At 39.4% G+C, this 21966-nt stretch overlaps 1 protein-coding gene across 1 annotated transcript in view; it reads right to left on the reverse strand.

Moving 5' to 3' along the window:
- Positions 1 to 7969: 7969 nt before the first annotated feature.
- Positions 7970 to 21966, reverse strand: part of LOC126514844 (C-type lectin domain family 4 member A-like) — a 22372-nt gene continuing 8375 nt past the window's right edge. The window contains exons 5-7 of the mRNA XM_050164039.1: positions 10999 to 11150; positions 10010 to 10122; positions 7970 to 8305 (exon numbers count right to left, since the gene is read on the reverse strand). Coding sequence (XP_050019996.1) covers positions 8164 to 8305; positions 10010 to 10122; positions 10999 to 11150 — 407 coding nt within the window. The 3' untranslated portion in view covers positions 7970 to 8163. The remainder of the gene's footprint in view (positions 8306 to 10009; positions 10123 to 10998; positions 11151 to 21966) is intronic.

Genomic DNA, 21966 nt, shown 5'->3' on the forward strand with positions numbered 1-21966 from the left:
TCATGAAACCTTCTCAAAAACTGACCATGTACTCAGTAACAAAGCAAACCTCAACAGATACAAAAACAATTGTAATAAACCCATGTATCTTATCAGATCACCATGGCTTAAAATTAGAATTCAACCGCAACACTAATACCAGAAAACCACAGACACATGGAAATTTAATGCTCACCTGAATCATCAATGGGTCAAGGAAGAAATAAAGACAGAAATTAAAGACTTCCTCAAATTCAATGAAAATGACCACACAACATATGCAAATTTATGGGACACAATAAAAAAATGTTAGGAGGAAAGTTCATAGCACTAAATGCCTACATAAAGAAGATGGAAAAAACCCACACTTGTGAATTAACAGAACATTTGAAAACTCTAAAACAAAAAGAAGCAAACTAACCCAGGAGAACTAGACCACAGAACATATTCAAAATGGGAGCTGAAATCAACAAAATAGAAGCAAAGAAAACAATACAAAGAATCAATGAGACAAAGTGCTGGTTCCTTAAGAAAATAAACAAAATAGACAAACCTTTATCCAAACTAACCAAAAGGCAGAGAGAGCATATCCAAATTAATAAAATCAGGTTCTGGCTATGACAAACAATGCTGCTAAGAACATAGTTGAGCACATGTCCTTGAGATATGATTGAGCATCCTTTGCATATATACCCAAAATAGTATTACTGGGTCTTGAAAAAGGTTGTTTCCTAATTTTCTGAGAAATTGCCACACTGACATCCAAAGGAACTGCACCAGCTTGCACTACCTCCAGCAATACAGAAGTGATCCCTTTATCCCACAACCTCTCCAGAATAAGTTGTCATTGGTGCTTTTTATCTTGGCCATTCTTACGGATGTAAGATGGAATCTCAGAGTTACTTTGATTTGCATTTCTCTGAGGACTAAGGATGTTGGACATTTCCTTAAGTGTTTCTCAGCCATTTTAGATTCCTCTGTTGAGAGTTCTCTGTTTAGTTCTGTACCCCATATTTTATTGGATTATTTGTTCTTTTGATGACCAATTTCTTAAGTTCTTTGTATATTTTGGAAATCAGCCTTCTGTCTGATATGGGGTTAATGAAGATCTTTTCTTATTCTGTAAGCTGTCATTTTGTCTTGTTGACCGTGTCCTTTGCTTTACAGAAGCTTTTCAGTTTCAGGAGATCTCATTTATTAATTTTTTCTCTCAGTGTCTGTGCTGCTGGAGTTATATTTAGGAAGTAGTCTCCTGTGCCAATGCGTTCAAGCGTACTACCCACATTTTCTTCTGTAAGGTTCAGTGTGGCTGTCTTTATGTTGAGGTCTTTGATCCATTTGGACTTGAGTTTCATGCACTGGAATAGATTTGGGTCTATTTTTATTCTTCTACATGTTGATATCCAGTTATGCCAGCACCATTTGTTAAATATGCTTTCTTTTTTCCATTTATAATATTTTTGCTTCTTTGTCAAAAATCAGGTGTTTGAAGGTGTATGGCTTAATATCCAGGTCTTTGATTCGGTTCCATTGGTCCTCCTGTCTGTTGTTATGCCAATATCAGGCTGTTTTCAGTAATATATCTCTGTAGTAGAGTTTGAAGTCAGAGATTGTGATGCCTGCAGAAGTTCTTTTATTGTACAGGATCGTTTTGGCTATCCTGGGTTTTTTGCTTTTCCATATAAAGTTGAGTATCATTCTTTTGAGGTATATGAAGAATTTTGGTGGGATTTTGATGGGCATTGTATTGAATCTGTAGATTGCTTTTGGTAAGATTGCCATTTTTACTATGTTAATTCTGCCTACCCAAAAGCATGGGAGATCTTTCCACTTTCTGGTGTCTTCTTCAACTTTTTTCTTCAAAGATCAACAAAATCAGAAATGAAAGGGGGGACATAACAACAGATTCAGAGGAAATCCAGAGAATAATCAGGTCATATTTCGAAAACCTGTACTCTACAAAACTGGACAACTTAAAGGAAATTGACAACTTTCTGGATATCAAAATTAAATCAAGACCAGATAAGCAATTTAAATAGACCATTATCTGCTAAAGAAATGGAAACAGTCATCAAAAGTCTCCCAAACAAACAAAAACAAACAAACAAACAAACAAAAAAAGGCCAGGACCAGGTGGCTTCAGGTCAGAATTCTACAAGATTTTCAAAGAAGAACTAATACCAACTCCTCAAATTATTCCACACAATAGCAACAGAAGGAACATTGCCAAACTTTTTTATGAGATTACAATTACCCTCATATCCAAACCACATAAAGAAGAAACTACTAAGAAAGATGATTACAGACCAATCTCACTTATAAATATTAATGCAAAAATACTCAATAAAATTCTTGCAAACAGAAATCCAAGAATACATCAGAAAAATCATCCACCATGATCAAGTCAACTTCATCCCATTGATGCATGGATGGTTCAACATATGAAAATCTGTCAATGTAATCCACCATATAAACAAACTGAAAAATAAAAACTACATGATCATCTAATTAGGTGCTGAAAAAGCCTTTGACAGAATTCAAAACTGCTTCATGATAAAGGTCCTGGAGAGAGCATAGATACAAGGAATACACCTAAACCTAATAAAGGCAATATACAGCAAGACAGCAGCCAATATCAAGCTAAATGGACAGAAACTCACAGCAATCCCACTGAAATCAGGAACAAGACAAGGTTGTCCACTCTCTATATATCTATTCAATATAGCTCTTGAACTTCTAGCTAGAGCAATAAGACAACAAAAGGAGATCAAAGAAATACATATTGGAAAAGAAAATATCAAACTCTCATTATTTGCTGATGATATGATATTTTACATTAGTGACCCCAAAAATTCTACCAAGGAACTTCTACAACTCATAAACACTTTCAGTAATGTAGCAGGATGGATACAAAATTACTCAAAAAATCAGTATCCCTCCTTTACAAAGATGATAAATGGGCTGAGAAAGAAATCAGAGATGCATTACCCTTCACAGTAGCTACAAATAGCACAAAATATCTCAGAGTAACTCTAACCAAACAAGTGGAACACCTGTATCACAAGAACTTTAAATATTTGAAGAAAGAAATTGAAGAAGACACCAGAAAATGGAAATACCTCCCATGTTCTTGGGTGGGTAGAATTAACATAGTAAAATTGGCAATCTTACAAAAAAAAAAAAAACTCTACAGATTCCATGCAATGTCGATCAAAATTCCATAAAAATTCTTCAAAGACCTCAAGAAAACAGTACTCAACTTCATATGGAAGGGCAAAAAACTCAAGATTGCCAAAACAATCCTGTACAACAAAACAACCTCAGGAAGCAACACAATTCCTGACTTCAAACTCTACTACAGAGCTACAGCAAAGAAGGCAGCTTGGTATTGGCATAAAAACAAACAGGAGGACCAATGGAACCAAATTGAAGACCCAGATATTAATCCAAACACCTATGAGCACCTGATTTTTGACAAAGAAGCAAAAAATATAAAATAGCAAAAATAAAGCATATTTAACAAATGGTGCTGGCATAACTGGATATCAACATGTAGAAGAATAAAAATAGACCCAAATCTATAACCGTGCCCAAACTCAAGTCCAAATGCATCAAAGACCTCAACATAAAGTCAGCCAGATTGAACCTCATAGAAGAGAAAGTGGGAAGTACACTTGAATGCATTGGCACAGGGAACCACTTCCTAAATATAACCCCAGCAGCACAGACACTGAGAGAAAAAATTAATAAATGGGACTTCATGAAACTGAGAAGCTTCTGTAAAGCAAATGGCATGGTCAACAAGACAAAATGACAGCCTACAGAATGGGAAAAGATCTTCACTAACCCCACATCAGACAGAGGGCTGATCTCCAGAATATACAAAGAACTCAAGAAATTGGTCATCAAAAGAACAAATAATCCAATAAAATATGGGGTACAGATCTAAACAGAGAACTCTCAACAGAGGAATCTAAAATGGCTGAAAGGTACTTAAGGAAATGTTCAACACACTTAGCCATCAGAAAAATGTGAATCAAAACAACTCTGCAATTCCATTTTACACCTATAAGAATGGTCAAGATCAAAAACACTAATGACAACTTATGCTGAAGAGATTGTGGGGTAAAGGGATCACTTCTGTATTGCTGGAGGGAATGCAAGCTGGTACAGCCCTTTTGGATGTCAGTGTGGCGATTTCTCAGAAAATCAGGAAACAACCTTTCTCAAGACCAAGCAATACCACTTTGGGTACATACCCAAAGGATGCTCAATCATGTCACAAGGACATGTGCTCAATTATGTTCTTAGCAGCATTGTTTGTCATAGCCAGAATTTAGAAACAACCTAAATTCCCCTTGACTGATGAATGGATAAGGAAAATATGGTATGTTTCAGAATGGAGTACTACACAACAGAGAAAAATAATGACATCTTGAGATTTGCAGGAAAATAGATGGATGTAGAAAACATCATATTGAATGAGGTAACCCAGACCCAGAAAACAAATATTATATGTATTCACTCATAAGTGGCATTTAGACATAAAGCAAAGAAAGCCAGCCTACAAATCACAATCACAGAGAAACTAGACAATAATGAGGACCCTAAGAGAGATATACATGGATCTAATACACATGGGAAGTAGAAAAGACAAGATCTCCTGAGTAAATTGGGAGCATAGGGATCATAGGAGAGGGTAGGAGGGAAGGGAAGAGGAAGGGGGGAGCAGAGAAAATGTATAGCTCAATAAAATCAATTTTAAAATGAGGAAAAAATAGTGGATGCTTTAAATGAACTTTTTTAAAATATTTATTTATTTATTATTTATACAGTTAGCCAGAGACCTCATTACAGATGGTTGTGGGCCACCATGTGGTTGCTGGGAATTGAACTCAAGACCTTTGGAAGAGCGGGCAATGCTCTTAACCGCTGAGCCATCTCTCCAGCCTGCTTTAAATGAACTTTTTATGTGAAATACAGCAAAGAATTCTTTTTTTATTTATTAAAGATTCATTTATTTATTATGTATACAGTGTTCTGGTTTTTTTTTTATGCTTGCTGGTCAGAAGAGGGCACCAGATCTCACTACAGATGGCTGTAAGCCACCATGTGGTTGCTGGGAATTGAACTCAGGACCTCTGGAAGAGCAGGCAGTGCTCTTAACCTCTGAGCCATCTCTCCAGCCTCTACAGCAAAGAATTCTATATACTAAATCTATTTAATAAAATTTGCATTTTGTCCAGTTAAAAAAGAATTATGGGTTAATTTAAGTTGTAAGAACTAGTTAATAATAAGCCTCACTAAAATACGCCAAAAAGTTTATAATTAACATAAGCCTCTGTGTGTTTCTGTGGTCCTGAACAGCTGTGGAACTAGTCAGAACAGGAATTTTCATCTATAATACTGAAATATTGCCTGAAGTGTTACATATCAAGCTAACTTTCAAATGTTGTTCTCTCAAGTAACATTTGCATCTATGTATATACATATACATATATAGATATCAAATTATCAAATTGTCAACGACATTAATATCAATGGTAGTTGTATGAGTATTGAGGATCCCATCCAGTTAACTTCTATTTCAAAATATTCACGATAAGAAGTTGAAAGGGCTTCCAAAGAGGTAAGCAGCGTACGGGCTTCCATGGGACATGTGAGTCTCCTCAGTGTCCATCCACAGGACAGAGGCTGTTCCTAATGCAGCAGGCACCAAGGTGAGACACCAAGAATCACTGGAGGTACCAGTAGAAGATTGGCTATCATCTTCTTAAATTTGCTGTTGATTCATGCCACACAGTTCAGGATTAGCAATGGAGATGTATGTGGGGTGCTAGACCCCTAAACCTCTCAGGATCCAGAAGGAACACTATAGCAAATGAAAACTGAATAAAAGGGATCCAAGGGTAAAAGGAACACATCGGCTCACGTAAGTGTTTCCGTCATATCCCATTTATTCTTCCAAAGTTCTCGCTACGTTTCCTCGATGCTGTTCAATGTCCATTCGATCCCACAAAGTTTCCAGTTTATATACCCACATAGACACAGTTAATCATTCTTTAGGCAGTAACAAGGATACAGGCACACATTTAACAGGGTCAAAAATCAGAAAGGGTGACAAAGCAGGCACCCCTTGGCTTGTTCATGTCTCAGATGAGGCAAGGCTAAGTGTTTGGACTTAACCAAAGGGGGTGAAGAAAGGTAAGGGCTATGTTTTTTTTCTTTTTTTAATAATTTAAATAATTTTTGTGATTTATTTAACTTTTATTTTATGTGCATTGGTGTGAGATTGTCAGATCCCTTGGAACAGGAGTTACAGACAATGGTGAGCTGCCATATGGGTGTTGGAAATTGAACCTGGGTCCTCTGGAAGAGCAGTCAGTGCTCGTCACCACTGAGCCATCTCTAAAAGGGGAAAAGGGAGTTTGCATGTTAACTACATTTGTGTGGTTAATGAAGCAAGATGTTTGTAATTGGTAAGTGCAGAGAAAGAGGGAAGGAAAACAGCACTGCTGTTGCCCCCCCTGCACTATGTCCCTTGGTTCCCTGGGAACACAAGGCTTTGGTAACCATGACAACCAAGGGGAGCCACTGAGGAAAGGTCTGGTGTTTGATTTGCAGGGGAATTTTTGCTAGCTGAATGGAAAGGAAGTTCTTTGTACTAGGTCAAAGTGAAAAGCTACTCCTATGTAAATATCAGAAACTGCCACTTCCAGCCCCAGGCTAAGTGGTGCACTCAGAGCCCCTGATGCCCTGGTGTGAAGAAATTCCTTTCTCTGGGACTGGTTTAGTGGTTCAAGCTTTTTTTCTGTATCTCTCAGAGCAAAGACGCAAACAGTTGATTTCCTAGACTAAGATTTTGTGTTGAATGAAACCTAGGTGAAGGTAAGTACAAAATATTAATAGCGTGTTAGGGTAGAGCAAAGGCCAGTAGGCTTGCGCTCTCCTGAGTCAGCTGTTAGAGAATTCAGGGACACCTGGTCCTGCTTATCAGTTAGGGAAGACATGATGTCTCTCCTAAGTGCCTATCTTTTGAGGTTCTTCTGTGGTCTATTTGCAAGGCTCCTCTCCTGCTGAACATTCTGCCATAAAAGTTAACTGTGGGGAGGCTTGCTTTATGTTGATTTGAATACGAGAACAACGGTTTCTTTGACTGAGTGAATACTTTCACACCAGGTCCCACAGTGTGGGGAAGTCATCCAGTTTGCAGGACAGAAAACAATTAATCTCAACAACTGATTAGTACACTGCTGGGTCTTTCAGAATGAAGGGGGAAATGCGATGGTTTCACAAGGGTTTTACAGAAATGACAGCGACTATTCAGAAGAGAAGCATCCCCAATATTGCAAATCGGCTTTTCTCACTGGGATACTCCCATGAGTTAGCCTAGAAACCTGTGAGCTGTACTTGTCACTGTTCGGTCCTACGGACAACAGCAATCAGCCACCTGTTAGAGGCCCTCATCAGCCTCACACCACCCATAGTATCCCCACACACTAGCCATTGGATCCGAGGTCTTGGTAGTGCAGGTATTGGGAGACATAAAAATGCTGTTGGAAGGGCACAAACCACCAGAGGAAATATGAGTAAGCACTGGGGATCAAAGTGACAATAGGTAACAATGTCACCCTGTCTGTCTGAACTTGCTTAAGATCTTAAATGTCCTAACACCACACACACACACACACACACACACACACCAGGCACCTGTGTTATGTAACAGAGGGTGTTGTTAACCCGATTGTGGTAGTCATTGCCCAATGCATTTCCATGTAAACTCAAGATAGTGTAATGTAAATATACATGATTTATTTGTCAATTATACATCAATAAATCCAAAGACAGAGGAGTCCAATAGAGAGAGGGATGGGTAGAGGGACCACATCATGCAATTCTGTTATCAATAAGACTCTAGGAATCTAAGAATAGACAGAGAAGCTGATGTGATTCCACTATGCACAGAGGGGATCCTGTATAGTCTCTGGCATATAAGATATTCTCATTATATAAGAGTAATGAGTGAATAGATCAATAAATAAGTATATATGTGGACCAGTATTATCATATGTATAACTGTTGGCTGCCTACCTAAAATTATGTGGACATCTCTTCCACATAAGAACTTTCCAAGTGTCTTTGTAATGGTGGATAAAAATGCAGTCTCCATGAAGAATTCTTGATTTATAAGTATATTTTCGTCATCTGACAAACTGATTTCTGTTTAGCACTGCAAGAGATGTCATTCCAGCCCCAATTATTATGCCAAACATTTATTATAGCACATTGTTCGTGGTCATTGTTAGGCTCACCTGGGTGCCAGAACCTGCAAGGGAGGAAAGAGCATCAGGCGTTTCCACAGTAATGCTGGGAAAGAGAAAGCAAGAGTAAGCAAGCCTGGGGATGAGGTTGGAATCTGTGGAAATCAGATTCTAGTATAGACAAATCAACCGTTCTCCACCACCCATATCTGACCTTTTCCTGGAAAACAGGGCCCGCCACATTTAATATTCTCTCAGCTTGTTACTTAACTGTTCTCCCGCATACATCCCAAGGCTACTTCATCCCTAGGTCTTGGTACCCAGCCAGAGACTATCATTCCATGTGCCTATTTATGTGCTGAAAGGGTCTCTCCTTATTCTCCTGTTTTAATAAAATTATTTTGTCATTTTACATCAGTTTTAATGAGAAACTGAAGAGCTAATTAAAATATCCAGATAATCTATTTATTTCTGTCAACTAAAAGAAATAATTTAAAATCCTGGATTCCTATTTTTCTTCTCTGAAATCTGACAATGACAATAACATCACTACCTATTTCTCACAGAGAAATCTGATAGAATATGGGCATATACTAATATATTAGAGTTTTACATAAATTGTAAATATGACACATAACAATATCAAACTGAAGGTTTTTGATACATGAGGAATAATCAGTTATGATATTGACATTAATTTTTATTATAAAGATATAAATGTGATGTGGGATTCCTGTCTGTGTGCTATGATTACCATTAATGAATAAAGAAAACTGCCTTGGCCTGTTGATAGGGCAGAACTTAGGTAGGTGGAAGAAAACTAAACTGAATGCTGGGAGAAAGGAGGCAGAGTCAGAGAGATGCCATGTAGCCCCTCTGGAGACAGATGCTGGAAACTTTACCCAGTAAGCCACAGCCATATGGCAATACAGAGATTACTAGAAATGGGTTAAATTAAGATATAAGTGTTAACCAATAAGAAGTAGAGCTAATGGGCCAAGCAGTGTTTTAATTAATACAATTTCTGTATGATTATTTCAGGCTTGAGCAGCCAGGAACCAACAAACAGTCTCCTCCTATATTAATGAAAACTGGACAGATGGCACAGACATTAAGAATGCTTGCTGCCCTTTAATCCCAGCACTCGGGAGGCAGAGGCAGGCTGATCTCTGTGAGTTCGAGACCAGCCTGGTCTTCAAGAGCTAGTTCCAGGACAGGCTCCAAAACCACACAGAAACCCTGTCTCAAAAAAAAAAAAAAAAAAAAAAAAAGAATGCTTGCTGCTTTTCTAGAACACATGAGCGTTCTGTTCCCAACACTCATATTGGCATGGTAATACCTCCTTTGACTCCAACTGGAGGGGATTCAACATCCTCTTATGAGTTCCATAGACAACCACATACACATGGTGCGTATTCACAGAAAGACACATTTATACACACAAATAAAAGTAAAAACAAAACCCATTTTTAAGAAAATAGATGAGTGACTGAAAGCACAATAAAACCCCCCTATCTGGAAGCACCTGGCTGGGCACCCTGGGTACTTAACATCCTACACTCTTCTAATTCAATTCCTCATCTCTCCTGGGAGTGTCAACAACCCGTGTCTCACAGGACTCCTGCGATGAGTAAACAGGGATAAAAGTAACTCCATCCCCAGCACCCACACCAAGACTGAGTTGTTTTGGTTCATAACCAACAGCTGGAACACCCTAAAGCCTTCTCATGGCACAGGACCCGGAATCCTCTGGGTAACTCTAGACTCACGTGGCACTTTTATTGTATGGTGTCTGATCAATCCATCGCCACTGTCGATGTCCTGGATCTGAAAGCCCGATAAAATAAGCAGTGTTACGGTTCAGGATCTTAGTGATGAAATCCTAAGAGGAAAGAAAGACATAGCATTCAGCCTGGATTGAGGGTTTCTTTTTCTGTTACAGAATTTTTATAAGATCTTTTAAAAATTATTTCAACTACACAAAATTATAGATTCAATATGATGCATGTATGCAAATACACAATCATCAAATCCTAGTTGATGTCTCTAGGCCCTTAAATAGTTTTCAATTTTTGGATTAATACACAATAATTACACATTTTAGAGGTATGCTGTGAACTTTTCTGGTCACACAGAGAAGAGAAGACAAAGTGGATTAAGGTCTGGAAGAGCCCCCACCTCTGGGAGTGCCACTTCCCTGGCTGACCAGGACACAAAGTCATCACTCATAGACCTGATTTCCATGACACCAGAAATGATCTCTGTCCCTGGCCATAATGAATTCTCGTCTCAGACTCACTCCCCTCTTTTCTTCCCCAACACCCTTCTTGAAGGTTGTGCATGACAGGATTTTACAGATTAAATCATTCTCCATTCATAACTGCAGATATTTCATTTCTGATGGTTGGCTCTGACTCTCCTGATTGGATCCCCTTTCCCTAGTCAGCTCTGCGCCCTCCTCTGTTAGGCGGCTGGTACTACAGGAAGTCTTAGAGTGCTGAAATCACAGTCGGGTCTTTCAAACAGAAACATTCCATCCTTCCCTCCACCCTCAGGCACTGCATTTCTGTTGCCATGGTTCCCGTGGGTTGTTTAGTTCACTGCAGCGGGAGCAAGGTGTAGAATGCAAAGGCTGAAGCAACCTTTCCAGCTACCTGATGGCAAGCCTTCTGCCACAGCACCAACACCCATGTCAACAAAACTCCCTCTTAGTAAAACAGCAGGCTGGGCCCAGGCCCCACTGGCTCCCAGCATGCACCTGCTCTTCCCGGCTGCGGACCACCATCAGATGAGCACCCATGCTGGAGCACTTCTCCTCACTCTTGCTCCAAGATGCCGATTCAGTGGAAATGAAGTAGCAGTGGGAATTAAATGGCTCCCAGTCCTTTGGGCAACAGCTCCAGACTTTGTCTATGGGGAGGAAGGAGATGAAAGTACAATGTCATAAAGTCATTTATCATCTGCTGTATGTGGAGACCACATGGAAATTGGGACTTCCTGCATCTCCAGATACAACAGGAACCCCTCACCCTCAGGTGCCAAGTAACCCCCAGTCTCCATCCATAGACACTAAAGTCAGGGCCCCTTTGTCCTACTTAGGTTCTGTTAGGATAACAGTGTAAAACTCACTCTAACAGTGAGGATGTATTTCCAAACAGTCTGGGTCTCCAAACAATAGAACTTACCATATCAAGAGCCAGAAAGTTCTCATATTACATAAATATATACATATTTATATAGAAAAACAATATATATCATTAACCAAGACAGACTGCTGAGAGCAGTAGAGACTCAGATCAGCATATGGCTACCTGTCTAATGAGTTTCTGCAGAACAAGGCACTGTGGAAATGGATTCTCACTTGGCAAGACCAGAAGTCCATGGGACAGCATAGGAATTTGCAAAGTTCATGCAGCTTTTGCTATAGGAATTCCTACATATAGTAGCTTTTAATTTATCCACCCACTTAGACATGGCCTCTTATATATGTCAATGTAAAGCTCGTGGTTGCCCTCTCTTCCAGCTGTGGGATTCAGTTGTTCTTCCTCATTCAAGCAGAGGACTATGATCTGTGAGTCTACCCCTAAATAAATAACCCTCTATTATACTCAATTCTGAGCTAGTGTGGGATTTCTCTTTAGCATCCATCTTCGTCTAGCTCCCACGTGGATCTGAACTTCACACCTACTGGGTGGACCGGCTTAAAGGCCTAACCTGTCAACAGCCCAGAAAGTCTCCCACCACACCCACTTGGCTTGCTTTTACCTACTAAGCAGTTTCTGTAAAACAGCCACCAGAGCAGAGCTACTGCATGTGGCGACTTTGGAAATTTCCCAAGCTCCTGCACCTTCCCCCTCCCACTGCTGTGTTCCCTGCTGCGTGAGGACTTGCACAGCTTCCAGTTTGTGCTCCCTGCTTGTGAGTTCTGAGTTTCTTGCTCTCTGTACAGAATTGATTAAATTGCTTTTAATTTGTCAAGCAAAGCATATTTCTCAGTATTTAACCAGCACTGAGGCGGGAAACAAAAGTGGTGCTTGATTGATTGTGCCTGCTGCCACTGGTTGTGCTGCCATTAGTCACGACTCTGCAACCATGACACCTGCTGGACAATAAAGATTATTACACCTAAAACAACTTACCGAACCTCATAACAAGTATTTTATAAATCAATAAATCCATAAAATTGAAAGTTATATAATTGCAGAAAACATTACGACTGGGAATTTTAATAACTTTTTTGCTAATACTATGGATTATATTCTACAAGGCTTATATGCTTATTGTGATACATCCATTTATGGGATATTGAGACCCAGTTATTTTCTTCTTATTATATCCTTAAGAAAATGGTTGGTGGTATTAAGGAGATTTATCTGGAGTGGTGAGTGAGTGGCTACCCTGCCAGATGGTCCTGGGGAACGGAGTCCAGGCCCGCTCCAATTCCCTAAACTTGTCTGGCCATCCAGTGGGGCATCTCCCCCACTACTGGTTTTCTTTATTTACCCCATTCCATCTTGCCCCCAAGCACTCCTTTTCATCTGCGGGATCCTTAGATCCACCAGCACAGCCTGCTTCAGGGCAGAGGGGATCTGAGAGCCAGCTCCAGTGCTGAGGGGACCTAAGAGAGAGCAAACCAAGAAAACCCCAAAGAACACAGTCAGCCACAACAAAGATTGGACCAAGATGCCAAGACTCTCTTGGCCGCATTTGAAAGAAGAGATGGGCAGGCGCCAATGGAAGAATTCCTACAACAACCTGAAAAGCAACATTATAACACCAGAATCCAGCAGACATGGAATAGGAAGACTTGAACACCTTAACCCAGAAAAAGTAAAAGAAATTGAATTTGAATGTAACCTTATGAAAATGATGGAGACCCTTAAACAGGAAGTAAAAAACTCCCTTAAAGAAATGGAAGAGAAGGGCTGGAGAGATGGCTCAGTGGTTAAGAGCATTGCCTGCTCTTCCAAAGGTCCTGAGTTCAATTCCCGGCAACCACATGGAGGCTCACAACCATCTGTAATGGGGTCTGGTGCCCTCTTCTGGCCTGCAGACATACACACAGACAGAATATTGTATATATAACAAATAAATAAATAAATAAGAAATGGAAGAGAAGACAAACAAAAAGTTAGAAGAAATTAATAAATCCCTCAAAGATATCCAAGAAAAAACAATCAAACAGGTAAAGGAGACAGTTCAAGACTTGAAGACCGAAAAGGAGGTAATAAAGAAAACACAAACTGAGGGATGGCTGGATATGGAAAATCTTGGTAAAAGAACAGGAACTACAGAGACAAGTATAACCAACAAAATACAAGAGGTAGAAGAAAGAATCTCAGGTGCTGAAGATACTATAGAGGAAATAGACACATTGATCAAAGAAAACAAAAAATCCAACAAATTCTTAACACAAAACATCCAGGACTCTGGGATGTTGTGAGAAGTCCTTCCGCATATCCAGCCAATAGCCACTGAGATACCAGCCCATTGGGGCGTGGTCTCTCTCTTTAAAAAAGTGGCCACTTCCCTCCTCTCTCTCTCTCTCTTTGCTTCCTGCTCTGTTTCCAGTGACTAGACTCCTTCCTGATTGCACAGAGGGCTGTTGTCTGGGACGATGATCTGTAAGTTTTTTCCCCTTTAAATAAATACCACCATATTAATCATAATTCCAAACTGGTGTGGGATTGTTTGTGATTTATGCCTTCACTGGGACACCATGGAAAGACCAAACCTAAGAATAATAGGAGTAGGGGCTGGAGAGATGACTCAGAGGTTAACAGAGCACTGGTTGCTCTTCCAGAGGCCCTGAGTTCAATTCTCACCACCAATATGGTGGCTTACAACCACCCATAAAGAGATCTGGTGCCCTCTTCTGACATGCAGGCAGAACACTGTATACATAAGAAATAAATAAACATTTAAAATTATAAAAGAATTTACTTCTTTTTAGAAGAAGAAGAAGAAGAAGAAGAAGAAGAAGAAGAAGAAGAAGAAGAAGAAGAAGAAGAAGAAGAAGAAGAAGAAGAAGAAGAAAGAATAGGGGTAGAAATAGAAGAATTCCAGCTTAAAGGCCCAGAAAATATATTCAAAAAAATTATAGGAGAAAACTTTCCAAACTGAAAGAAGAATATTTTTATGAAGGTACAAGAAGCTTACAGAACACCAAATAGACTAGATTTAAAAAAATCCTTTTGCCATATACTAATCAAAGCACAAAACATACAGAATAAAGAAAGAATATTAAGCACTACAAAGGAAAAAGGTTAAGTAACATGTAAAAGTAAACCTATCAGAATTACACCATGGAAACCATGAAAGCCAGAAGGTCTTGAATAGATGTGCTGCAGACACTAAGAGAACATGGATGCAAGCCCAGACTACTATACCCAGCAAAACTTTCTTTCACCATTGATGGAGAAGACAAGATATTCCATGACAAAAACAGATTTAAACAATATGTATCCACAAACACAGCCTTTAAGAAAATACTAGAAGGAAAGCCACAACCCAAGGAAGCCAACAACACCAAATAGCACAGACATCTGACAACCCTCCACCAGCACAACTCGAAAATTGGAAACACAAACACTACCACCAAAAAAATAACCAGAGTTAACAACCACTGGTCATTAATATCACTTAATACCAATGGACTCAATTAACCTATAAAAAAGCACAGGTTAAGAGAATGGATATGAAAACAGGATCCAATATTCTGCTGTTTACAAGAAACACACCTCAACCTCAAAGACAGACACTACCTCAGAGTAAAGGATTGGGAAAAGGTTTTCCAATCAAACAACCCTAAGAAACAAGCAGGTGTGGCTATCCTAATATCTAACAAAATTGATTTCAAACTAAAATCAATCAGAAGACATGGAAAAAGACACTTTATACTCATAATAGGAACAATTCATCAAGATGAAGTCTCAATCCTGAATATCTATGCCCCTAATATAACAGCATCCACATATGTAAAAGAAACATTTCTAGAACTCAAAGCACACATCAAACCCTATACACTAATAGTAGGAGATTTCAACACTCCTCTCTCACCAATGGACAGGACAACCAGACAGAAACTTAACAGAGAAATAAGAGAACTAACAGATGTAATGAATCAAATGGATGTAACAGACATCTATAGAACATTCCCCCCCAAACAAATAAGAATATACATTCTTCTCAGCATCTCGTGGAACATTCTCAAAAATTGATCACATACTCGGTAACAAAGCAAACATCCACAGATACAAAAGAAAAAAATGGAGTAACCACCTGTGTCTTATTGGATCACCATGGAGTAAAGTTAGAATTTAACAATAATTCCACCCCCAGAAGGCTTATAAACTCATGGAAAATGAACAGTCAACTACTGAACCATTCCTGGGTCAAGGAAGAAATAAAGAAAGTCTTCCTTGAATTCAATGAAAATAAAGACACAACATACCCAAACCTATGGGACACTGTGAAAGCACTGCTAAGAGGAAAGTTCATAGCTCTAAGTGCTCACATAAAGAAAATGGAGAAAGCTCACATTAGAGACTTAACAGCACGCCCGAAAGCTCTAGAGAAAAAGAAGCAGACTCACCCAGGAGGAGTAGAAGACTGGAAGTAATCAAACTGAGGGCTGAAATCAACAAAATAGAAACACAGAAAACAATCCAAAGAATCAATGAAACAAAGAGCTGGTTCTTTGAGAAAATCAATAAGATTGACAAACCCCATCCAAACTAATCAAAATGCAGAGAGAGAACACCCAAAATAACAAGCTCAGAAAGGAAATGGGGACATGACAACAGACACTGAGGAAATTCAAAGAATCATTAGGTCTTACTACAAAAGCCTGTATGCCACAAAATTGGAAACTGTAAAATAAATGGACATGTTTTTGGATAAATACCATATACCAAACTTAAATCAAGACCAGGAGAAAAATTTAAATAGACCTATAAGTTGCAAGGAAATAGAAGCTGTCATTAAAAACCTCCCAACCAAAAAAAAGCCCAGGACCAGATGGTTTTAGTGAAGAATTCTACCAGACCTTCCAAAAAGAGCTAATACCTATACTCCTTAATATGTTCCACATAAAAGAAACAGAAGAGTCATTGCCAAACTCTTTTTATGAAGCTACAGTTACCCTGATACAAATACCACACAAAGACTCAACCAAGAAAGAGAATTACAGACCAATCTCACTCATGAACATTGATGCAAAATTTCTCAATAAAATACTGGCAAACTGAATCTAGGAACACATCAAAAAATCATCCATTATGATCAAGTAGGCTTCATCCCAGGGCTGGTTCAACATACAAAAATCTATCAATGTAATCCATCATACAAATAAACTGAAAGAAAAAAAACATTTGATCATTTCATTAGATGCTGAAAAGTCATTTGACAAAATTCAACACCCTTTTATGATAAAAAGCTTTGGAGATATTAGAGATACAAGGATCATATCTAAATATAATAAAAGCAATATACAACAAGCCAACAGCTAACATCAAATTAAATGGAGAGAAAATCAAAGCGATTCCACAAAAATCAGGAACAAGACAAGGCTGTCTGCTCTCTCCATATCTCTTCAACATAGTTCTTGAAGTTTTAGCAATAGCAGTAAGACAACATAAGGAGATTAAGAGGATTCAAATTGGAAAGGAAGAAGTCAAACTTTCGTTATTTGCAGATGATAAGGTAGTGTACATAAGTGACCCCAAAAATTTTACCAAGGAACTTCTACAACTGATAAATATCTTCAGTGATGTGGCAGGATACAAGATCAACTCCAAAAAAATCAGTAGCCCTCCTATACACAAAGGATAAAGAAGTAGAGAAGAAAATCAGAGAAACATCACCTTTCACGATAGCCACAAGTAGCATAAAGTATCTTGGGGTAACACTAACCCCAAGTGAAAGATCTATTTGACAAGAACTTTAAGTCTTTGAATAATGAAATTGAAGAGGATACCAGAAAAATTGAAGGATATCCCATGTTCTTGGATTGGTAGGATCAACATAGTAAAAATGGCAATTCTACCAAAGGCATAGATATAGATTCAATGCAATCCCCATCAAAATCCCAACAAAATTCTTCACAGACCTTGAGAGAACAATAATCAATTTGTATGGAAAAACAAAAAACCCAGGATAGCCAAAAAAAATCTTATACAATAAAAGAACTACCAGAGGCATTACCATCCCTGACTTCTAACTCTATTACACAGCTACAGTAGTGAAAACAGCTTGGTATTGGCATAAAAACAGAGACATTGACCAATGGAATCAAATGGAAGACCTGGATATTAATCCACAAACCTATGAACACCTGATTTTTGACAAAGGTGCTAAAATTATACAATGGAAGAAAGAAAGCATCTTTAACAAATGGTGCTGGCATAACTGGATGTCAACTCGTAGAAGAATGAAAATAGATCCATATCTATCACCATGCACAAAACTCAAGTCCAAATGGATTAAAGACCTCAATATAAATCCGACCACACTGAACCTGATAGAAGAGAAAGTGGGAAGAAGCCTGAAATACATGGGCACAGGAGACCACTTCCTATGTATAATCCCAGTAGCACAGACAATAAGAGCAACAATTAACAAATGGGACCTCCTGAAACGGAGAAGCTTCTGTAAAGCAAAGGACACTGTCATTAAGACAAAAAGGCATCCTACTGAATGGGAGAAGATCTTCACCAACCCCACATCAGACAAAGGTCTGATCTCCAAAATATATAAAGAACTCAAGAAACCAGACATTAAAAGTCTAAATAACCCAATTAAAAATGGAGTACTGAACTAAGCAGAGAATTCTCAACAGAAGTTCAAATAGCCAAAAGATACTTAAGGACCTGTTCAACTTCCTTAGCGAGCAGGGAAATATGCAAATCACAACAACCTTGAGATACCAGTTTACACCTGTCAGAATGGAAAAAATCAAAAACACCAATGATAGCCTATGCTGGAGAGGATGTGGAGGAAGGGGAACAATCATCCATTGCTGGTGGGAATGCAGACTTGTGCAACCACTTTAGAAATCTGTGTGGCAGTTTCTCAGAAAATTGGGAGTCAACCTACCTCAGGACCCAGCAATACCACTCTTGGGAATATACCCAAGAGATGCCCAATCATACTACAAAAGCATTTGTTCCACTGTGTTTATAGCAGCATTATTTTTCATAGCCAGAACCTGGAAACAATCTAGATGCCCCTCAATGGAAGAATGGATAAAGAAAGTGTGGCACATCTACACATTAGAGTACTACTCAGTGGGAAAAAAATGACATCTTGAATTTTGCTTGCAAATGGATGAAAATAGAAAACATTATCCTGAGTAAGATAACCCAGACCCAAAAATATGAATATGGTATGTACTCACTCTTTAGTGAATTCTAGCCATAAACAAAGGACATTGAGCCTATAGTTCATGTCCTAGAGAAGCTAAGAAATAAGGTGAACCCAGAGGAAAACATATATAGATCCTCCTGGAAATTGGAAGCAGACAAGATCGCCAGGCAAATGTTGGGATCATGGGGGTGGGATGGGGTGGGTGAATGGGGAGAGGGGGAGAGAAAAGAGAGAAGGGGAGGATTAGGGAGAGCTTGGAGGAGTGGGATGGTTGAGATGGAGGAAGGACGGATATGGGAGCAGGAAAGAAGATATCTTAATTAAGTGAGCCATTTTGGGGTTGGCAAGAGGCTTGGCTCTAGAGGGTGTTCCCAGGTGTCCAAGGAAATATCCCCAGCTAGGACCCTGGTCAGTGGAGGAAAGGGTGCCTGAACTGACCTTGTCCTGTAGTCAGACTGCTGACTATCTTAAATATCACCATAGAACCTTTGTCCAGTGACAGATGGAGATAGAGACAGAGACCCACATTGGAGCACTGGAGTGAGCTCCCAAGGTCCACTTGAAGAGCAGAAGGAGGGAGAATATGAGCAAGGAAGTCAGGACTGTGAGGGGTTGGTCGACCCACTGAGACAGTGTGACTGATCTAATGGGAGCGCACAAAGCCAGCTGGACTGAGACTGAAAGACTATGTGATCAAACTGGACCCTCTTAATGTGGCTAACAATTGGGGCTGACTGAGAAGCCAATGATAATGGCACTGGGATTTGTCTCTACTGCAAGTACTGGCTTTTTGGGATCCTAGTCTGTTTGGATGCATACCTTCCTAAGCCTGGATGGAGGGGGGAAGACCTTGGACTTCCAACAGGGTAGGGTATCCTGCCTGCTCTTATATCTGGGGGGTGGGAGGGGGAAGGGCGAGTAGGGGAGCAGGAGGGAAATGGGAAGAGGGGGGAAGTGGAAATTTTGAATGGTATTATTTATAAAGCAATAAAAAAGAAGGGAAAAATCAAAAACACAGATGACAACTTATGCTGGAGAGGTTGTGGGGAAAAGGAAACACTTTTGCATTGCTGGTGGGAGTGCAAGCTGGTACAGCCCCTTTTGATGTCAGTTTGGTGATTTCTCAGAAAATTAGGAAACAACCTTTCTCAAGATCCAGTAATACCACTTTTGGGTATATATTCAAAGGATGCTCAATCGTGCCACAAGGACATGTGCTCAACTGTGTTCATAGCAGCTTTGTTTGTCATAGCTAGAACCTGGAAACAACCTAAATGCCCCTCGACCAAAGAATGAATAAGGAAAATGTGGTACATTTACACAATCGAGTACTACACAGCAGAAAAAAATAATGACATCTTGAATTTTGCAGAAAAATGGATGGAGCTAGAAAACATTATTTTGAGTAAGGTAACCTAGACACAGAAAGACAATTATCACATGTGCTCACTCATAAGTGGTTTTTAAACATAAAGCAAAGAAAGCCAGCCTACAAACCACAATCCCAGGGAACTTAGAAAACAATGAGGACACTAAGAGAGACTTACATAGATCTAATCTACATGGGAAGTAGAAAAAGACAAGATCTCCTGAGTAAATTGAAAGCATGGGGACCTTGGGGGAGGGTTGAAATGGGGAAGTGAGAGGCAGAGAGGGGAGCAGAGAAAAATGTATGGCTCAATAAAAATAAAAAAATATGTAAACCATCAACAAAGAAAGATGTAAAGAGCTGCATGGAAATTTTATACCTAAAAGAAACATCGTAAGTACTGCATAGTGTCATTGCATCCTGAAGGCAGCAGAGATATCAGTGAACATTCAAGAGGGAAAATCTGATATGAAACAGAAAAATAAAGTCTCATATAAAGATCCTAAATGTCGATAGATTAATGCAATCTCATAAAAATTCCAAGGTGGTTCATAAAATAGACAAAAAAAAATCTCAAAATGTATAAAGAAGCACAAAACACCCAAAGCAATCCTGAAGGAAAAAGAATAATGTTGGAGACATCACTGTACCTGTCTTCAGGCTGCACTACAGCGCATGCTAAAAGCACAAAAGCAGGCACATTGATCAAAGAACACTCAAGAGAATCACAAGTATAAATCCACACAGCTGTGGCCACCTGACTTTCCACCAAAATCACAGCACAGAGGAAGCTGGGCTCTTCAACAAACTGTACTGGAAAAACTAGGCATCAATGTGCAGAGGAATGCAGCTAGATCTATAGCCGTTCTGAGTAAAAATGACTATAAAATAGAGTCTAAATGGACTAAACACCTCACTGTGAGGCCTGGAACCCTGCAATGGTTACAGATAAAAATTAATAAGACATCTCAAGATGTAGGCTTAGGCAAAGGCTCCCTGCATAGGACATCAGTTGTCCTGCTTCTGTACAACAAAGGATATAGCAGGGTGAAGAGACAGACGGAAGGAAAGGCAGGAACCCAGGCGAGGTCAAATTGTCTTTTCCAAAACATATCTTGTCAAAGGCCAAAAAGAAACTGTGCCAACTTAGGGCCAGGTGGTATATTCCAAAGATATCTCACTTACAGATGTCAAAGACAGTGGAGACACTTTGCTTACTCAGAGCCAAAGTGAAGAATAGCCTTAACACTCCCCTGTTGTAATAAGAGTGGCAGGGCTGCGTCCCCAGCACCCCGGCCGCCTGGCTAGCTTATGCCCCGAAATAACAACACACAAACTGTATTCTTTTAAACACTGCCTGGCCCATTAGTTGCAGCCTCTTAACCCATTTCTAATAATCCATGTAGCATACCCCACCTGGTGGCTGGCTGCATCACCGTCTGCCTCAGAGAGCAGAGCTATAGCGTCTGCCCTGGAGAGGGGAGCATGGCGTCTCTGAGCTCACTTTCTCTTCCTCCCAGCATTCTGTTCTGTTTACTCCACCCACCTATGTTTTAGCCTATCAGGGCCAAGCAGTTTCTTTATTGCTTAGCCAATGAAATCAACAGATTGATATATGACACTCCCACATCACTTCCCCTTTTTCTGTTTAAACAAAAAAAGGAAGGCTTTAACTTTAACATAGCAAAATTACATATAACAAAACAGTTATCAAGTAAAAATTACAATATTTACATCTATTTTATCTTTATCATAACTAAGGAAAACTATAACTAACTATTCTTCAACTCTATCAAAGACTCCAGAAGAATTCAATATTGCCTAAGCAAACAAAAAGTAAGCAACTTTCAAAACTCTAGAAATGACAGAGACATCTCGCTGCCTGTACAGTCACCCAAAATTCCTCTGTACCGTTGGGGCATCAGTCTTCAGCCTTCAGGCCCATAGTATCCAGAGACATTTCCATGAAGCAGGAAATTTCAAAAGGCAGTT

This window comes from Alexandromys fortis, unplaced genomic scaffold (genome assembly GCF_014885135.2).
Source record: "Alexandromys fortis isolate MF-2015 unplaced genomic scaffold, M_Fortis_MF-2015_v1.1 scaffold_150, whole genome shotgun sequence".
Classification (NCBI taxonomy): domain Eukaryota; kingdom Metazoa; phylum Chordata; class Mammalia; order Rodentia; family Cricetidae; genus Alexandromys; species Alexandromys fortis.